Source organism: Erpetoichthys calabaricus, chromosome 2, assembly GCF_900747795.2.
Source record: "Erpetoichthys calabaricus chromosome 2, fErpCal1.3, whole genome shotgun sequence".
Classification (NCBI taxonomy): domain Eukaryota; kingdom Metazoa; phylum Chordata; class Cladistia; order Polypteriformes; family Polypteridae; genus Erpetoichthys; species Erpetoichthys calabaricus.
Window position 1 is genome coordinate 272,646,434 of NC_041395.2, and position 6,000 is coordinate 272,652,433.

At 37.3% G+C, this 6,000-nt stretch overlaps 1 protein-coding gene across 1 annotated transcript in view; it reads right to left on the minus strand.

Annotated features, from left to right (window-relative positions):
* zcchc24 (zinc finger, CCHC domain containing 24) overlaps nt 1-5,653 on the minus strand; it is a 176,109-nt gene extending 170,456 nt beyond the window's left edge. The window contains exon 1 of the mRNA XM_028795543.2: nt 5,099-5,653. Coding sequence (XP_028651376.1) covers nt 5,099-5,335 — 237 coding nt within the window. The 5' untranslated portion in view covers nt 5,336-5,653. The remainder of the gene's footprint in view (nt 1-5,098) is intronic.
* Nucleotides 5,654-6,000: the final 347 nt, after the last annotated feature.

Sequence of the window (6,000 nt, forward strand, 5' to 3'; positions counted from 1 at the left end):
CACAATGTGTACATTTTATCTGTCGAAACAGTTGTTAACAATCTGCTATTCAAATGGATTGAGAAAAAAAGTAATATTGATAGCTTGAGACAATAAGGTGCAGCTTCTTTCTCATTCACTCAACCCTAACCCTACGGCTTTTCCCTATCCAGTCACTCTCTGTTTAAAACACACTGTCAAACCCACATAATCTAATGCAGAGTCACTGTGTTCTCGCCAATCAGTTTGAACGTTAACTCTAGGCAATATTGTTAAAGGGGTAGGTGCACTTATTATACACAATTCACATGCAAGTCAATAAACAAAGGCATTACTTTCAAGGCGCTAATACACAGCTAGTTCTTTCAAATGATGATGGTAATATACTCACTAATTATGACACCCAAGAGTGGCAACATGTTTCATGTTGATATGAACATGCCAGTAGGAATTTCACTGTGACAATAATGACCTCCCTAAACATATATAATCACATTTCCAAATCCTTTTGCATGCACAGAATTCACATTTCATGATACAGTAGAATGTTTTTAAATTTGTTTGCATTCATTTTTTAGCATACCAGTAAAACAATTTTTTTAAAATCCATACCGCAAGAAGAATTTCCATCTTAACTGGTATACCATATCAACTGATTTATCGCCCACTCCTAGGTGGGTGGTGGGCTCTGTATTTTAAAATGGCCCTCCCTACTTCCTTTTGTACTGTTTATACAAAGCAGATAATATTTCAGGTCTCGAGCCTGACCTACCTATCATAATATCATCAGGCTAAACACTCGTGTGCTGATTTCATAGCGCAAAGGACAAGAACCGAAGAGAACCAAACAGTGTATGTCTAAGATAGAATCTCTATAGCACTCTATTTTGGAGTACAAGGGACATTCACATCAATAGTGTGAAATTAATAAAAAGATCGAGGAAACAATCCAATAAAGTGACCACAAATAATACATTAAATAGCTCTGTGTGTTACACACAAAATATCTTAAGTGCCAACTTAGTATCATCTGAGGATCAGTGCGTGAATTCCAATCAAAGGGCTTTATGGACTGAGTTGTCACTTTTCTTCTGCAATATAATGACAGCTTGGGTATGATTGTGATTTGAAATGATTTACTAATCTTACTCAATTATGTCCTCTCATAATGTAGTTAGTCAGTATCAAATGTTCTGGATTAAACAAGAAATGTGTCAAACAGGAAATGTTAATCTATGTTTAGTAAATGTTCATAATTATGGAGCAAATTTATATGTTAACATAACATACCAATCGCAAACCACTAAATCCACTTCCAAGTCATGAAAGGGCCACAGCCTCTCCTGACGGCGTTTGGCACCAGGAGGTTACCAGCCGTAGACATGGTGCCAGTCCATCACAATGCTCACTCACACTCACACACACACACACACACACACACACACACACACACTCCTAAACTCAAACATACCCCACCAATTTAGAGTCGCCAATTAACATAACCTGCATGTCTTCGAGGAAAAGAGAGAAAAACCAGAGTACCTGCAGGAAAATCCATGTAAAAACAAGGCATATGCAAACTCCAGACACAAAACAAAAAAGTCAGATTTCATTAAATAAACAGTGTAAACACATGATTCTAAGTATTTCACTCACTGAAGTGCAATTACTTTGATATGCTAACATGTCCAACAATATAGACAATTAATAGTCAAAGGTTTTCATTATTAAGCTAATGTAGTTAATGCTTTAAATAATATTTATGAACTTTTTATGTCTTATATGTCTGGATTAGACAATTTTTTCTTATATTGTTATGCTAATACTGTGACATTTAAATACAGAAAAGAATTTCACATAAATCTCAACACGTTTTAATGATTAAGGTAAATGTGTTTGGAAATAAATATACAGCATAAAAAAATGAAACCTGTCACTTCCTATTTTTTACTGTTCTCGCTTTACACCCTTAGTTGCAAGTTACTATAATTATTTTTACATTTTCTGTCACTGCTTGTAAAATGATCTTTTTCCTTTGTTTTAAAATGTGATCATTGTAAACTTCAACATTCTGCTGCAGGCTTCAACGTAGGACTTACTTTTCTAAGTGATCCACTTAAAAATACCAATGTTGCTATGTACTGTTGGATAATCAATTAATTCAATTCTAACTTAAAATTGGAAATTAAAAGACTACAGCCTTTTTGTTTTTAAACAAGCAGTTAAATGCAATCTAATTCCCCGTTTAATATCATTTGTTAGGATTCCTAGTTTATATGCTATGACGATTTTAGTCTTCGTCAGTCAATGTTTATTTCATGCAGTGGCCTTCACAGAGCGCACTGCCACATGGATCTTTACAAGTAACACAATAAATTAATACGATCATTCACCACTTGATCAATTACAAGGGCACAAGTAATATATAAGTAAAGATGAACTGCGAGCACAAGGATGTAGACAGTGCTGACAGTATGAAATGACAATGTGACACCATCAGGATCAGTGCAGTTGGCAGGGAGGATTTGAATTAGACCATAACATTACAGGTACTGCCAATTTATAAGACAAGTCTTATTTGAATTTCAACTAATGCATCTGCCTATTTGCTATTAGGTTAACAACAATGTCAGCAGAATTTCGTCTTCTTTCTTCTCATTTAAATTAGCTCCTCAAAATTATCCTGTAAGCGTGGCTGCAGTGTTAATTTAAACTACGTAAAATTCCAAAAGTGTTGGAAGGCAAACGCTCATTTTTAGGTGTCATTATAGCATTCTCTAAATATGTTCCCTCTCTAAATGAGTGATGCATATATATTAGAACAATATTTCTATTTACAGTAGAGTTGTATCCTTTATATTTGAGTATTTTATCTGTTTGATAATGTTTTGCAAATAGGTGTAGATTTTTAAGTTAGGGACAGAAACATTTAAAGCCATCCCAGGTGTTAATTATCAACCAGACCACCACATGCAGGGAGGCACAAAGAGCGAACGATCTCATGCAGTGAAAATTACAATTCTGCAATGAGACTATACACTATAACCTTCATAAATAGCTACAGTTTACATACTGATTATCACATTGATGTATTTAACATCATTTATTATTATATCATGCCTACTGCTCTGAAGGATTGCTGCCCCATCCCAGGCTCGTTCCTTCCTTGTGCCTGATGCTGCAAGGATAGGCTGATTGGTTCTGGCCCACTGAAGCCCTAAACTGGATTTGGTGGATATAAGTGAGTTATCATGTTATTCACCATAGTTAGAATGTGCATATTCAACAACCAAACTGAACATAAAAAAACTAAAACTTTTGACAAACTTCCAGGGGCAACCATATATTTTGCATGCCAAAAAATGTCCAAAACAATGCTAATTTGCCCTACATTGCAAACGATTCATTTTAATCTTTTAAGTTTCAGGAATAAAATTAATTGATTTGAAGTCCCACTGACATTAAAATCCTGGTTGCCTTTACACATACTGCTTGTCTACTCATGGTCACGATAGAAAAATCTCCTTATTAAATGAACACTCTGATTGTTAAAGTGCATGTATGGAAACATTGCTTTCATAGATGTAGTTTAAGCATTATTATTCAAACCCTGATGATTCGTGGAGGCAGAAAAACAAGCTAGTGATTTTATGAAGAAAAAAAAAACTATTGACACTGTACGTGTGTGTCTGTGTGTGTGTGCAAACAGTCTCAAACTTGCATAATCCAATTCAGGCTTGTGCTGAGGTGGGGGGTGGAAGCCCATGGATATCTAAAACGTCAGAGACTAATAACAGGGCAGTGGGTTGTTTTAAGTAATGCACTGGAATTGTCATTAATTGCATTCCTAGCAATCATATGTGCACTTTTATTTGACTATTTCTGATTTTAATTCATCACATGCCGTTGGCATAAAGCAATGGTCATTTCTGTCGTTTCAACACGTAGGATTCAATAGACAACAGGCTTTACTTACTTCAATTTGTATGCGGATCACAAAGTGATAGACTGTGCCTGTTGCTAATTCAAACAATGCGTTTCCTCCGTGTCTCCAGTCGCACTATTCAGTCTACAGACTTTCTCTCTTTCTCTCTCTCTCTCAGCTGCCTGACGTTTCCACGCACTACATGAGATTTTAAAAGCCGCAGAAGTCGGCAAGCAACAGATCAGGTCCACAAGGATCAACACCTTCCCACCACCAGTACAGATAACCTAACCACCACCCCCACAAAACGGGCTTTTAGAGGGGTATTATGTGTCTTCATCATGTAAAATAAATGGTGACTGTCTGAGGACCCCAACGCGATAATAGCGACAGATAACTTCTAAGCTGGACAGTAAACGGGGCCTGCCGTTAACACTGTAATCAACACAAATAACAAGTAATACAATTATAGTTTAGCACATAAATCTTAATATTCTGAAAATTAGCATGCATTTTTTTAAAAAGATGACGCTTGAGTTTTCGATCTATTCAATTTACAAAAGTTGATTTCGTATTCCTGTTTACTATTTTATATGTACTTTCTTAAAACAGACAGATAGATAGATAGATAGATAGATAGATAGATAGATAGATAGATAGATAGATAGATAGATAGATAGATAGATGTTACTCGTGCACAAAATTGGTTGATTTTACTGTAGCTGACGCAAGTTTAAATGCTCCCACGTTGTTGGCAATCCATACCATGCTCAGAGTTTTGAAAAGTCCTCAACGAGTGCAGGGATTGCATTTCTCTTTTAGCATAAATCACTTTTTCCGAGTAACGGTTTGTTTTTTAATAACTCGCGCTAATGACGAAACAGCCAAGAAAAAAAGAAAAGCTGGCACGGCGACTGAAGAGTGGTCTATAATTAGACAATTACGGAAAGAAGCAAAAGAGGTGACGAAGAAAAATAAGAGAAAGGCGAAAGTCTGCCTTGACTGTTAAGCTTTTCCAAAATATAGTTCATCATGGCGGGGTTGTTCATTAAAAGAAAAGCAGTTTGCACTCGGACGTATTCATCACGCGTAAGCAGCATATTCGTTGCACGCATTAACAAAATGTTGGCATTATTTTCTTTTTATATATTTGGTTATATCTAATCACATACAAAGAAACATTAAACGTCTAACCTCACTCCTTTGAAGCTGAAAGAAGCTGTTGAGATAGTTGGAATTGAGAGAAGAGCTCAGATCAGCAGCAGGAGTCTTGGTGTAGTTAAGATCCGGGTGGGAAGAATTAGGCTCTGGTCTAAAGGCATCAAAGGCACTGGTCTGGTGAGTGTCTTGCAAGGACAGATAAACCCAGTTGAGGAGCTGGGCAGGCTGGTAGACCGAGGCACTAGTGTCTATAGCAGACAACAAGCTCATCTTTGCGAAGGCGACTCTCCTTTTCGCCACTATTTTCCCCTCCTGAGCTCTGAGTACACTTTACTAACGTCCTTTTTTGTGTGTGCATGCAAGTCTGTATTGTAGCAAAATACTTTCTCTTCCCTGTCCTTACTTTTCCTTCCCCACTTCTTCTCTGCTGGGAACGAGCAGTTCCTAGCCTAAATTCCCAATCCTGCAATACATCACCAGAAAGTTGTCAGTGGGGGTAAAAAACTTTCTGTTCGCTCCCAATCCGCTATCTCTCCTTATCTGCGCAGCTGCAGCGAGCGGCTCATGTAATATTCGCGTGCGGCGGGCAACCTAATAGGGCAGTTGTGCTCTGGATTTGCATGAGGATTTCTGCGCGATGAGTTGGGTGGATACCTCATTGAATATTAATTAGACATTGGAAAGTGAGCACCAATGATTTGAAGGATCGGCCATCGCTCTTAAATATGTATACAGACAGCCGGAGTGTTCTAGTCGCTGCAATGGCTGCGGACGATCTTGTATTATGGAAAAAAAGGGCAAGGGGCGCATTAAAACAACATATAAGAAGCGCCTCGGTCGTTATTTGTTTTAAAAGAGGCAACTTAAATGTTTGCTATAAGTTTTGTCATCGGCACGTGCTCTTTAATGTTCAAAAAGTTGCAACAAGTACGCAT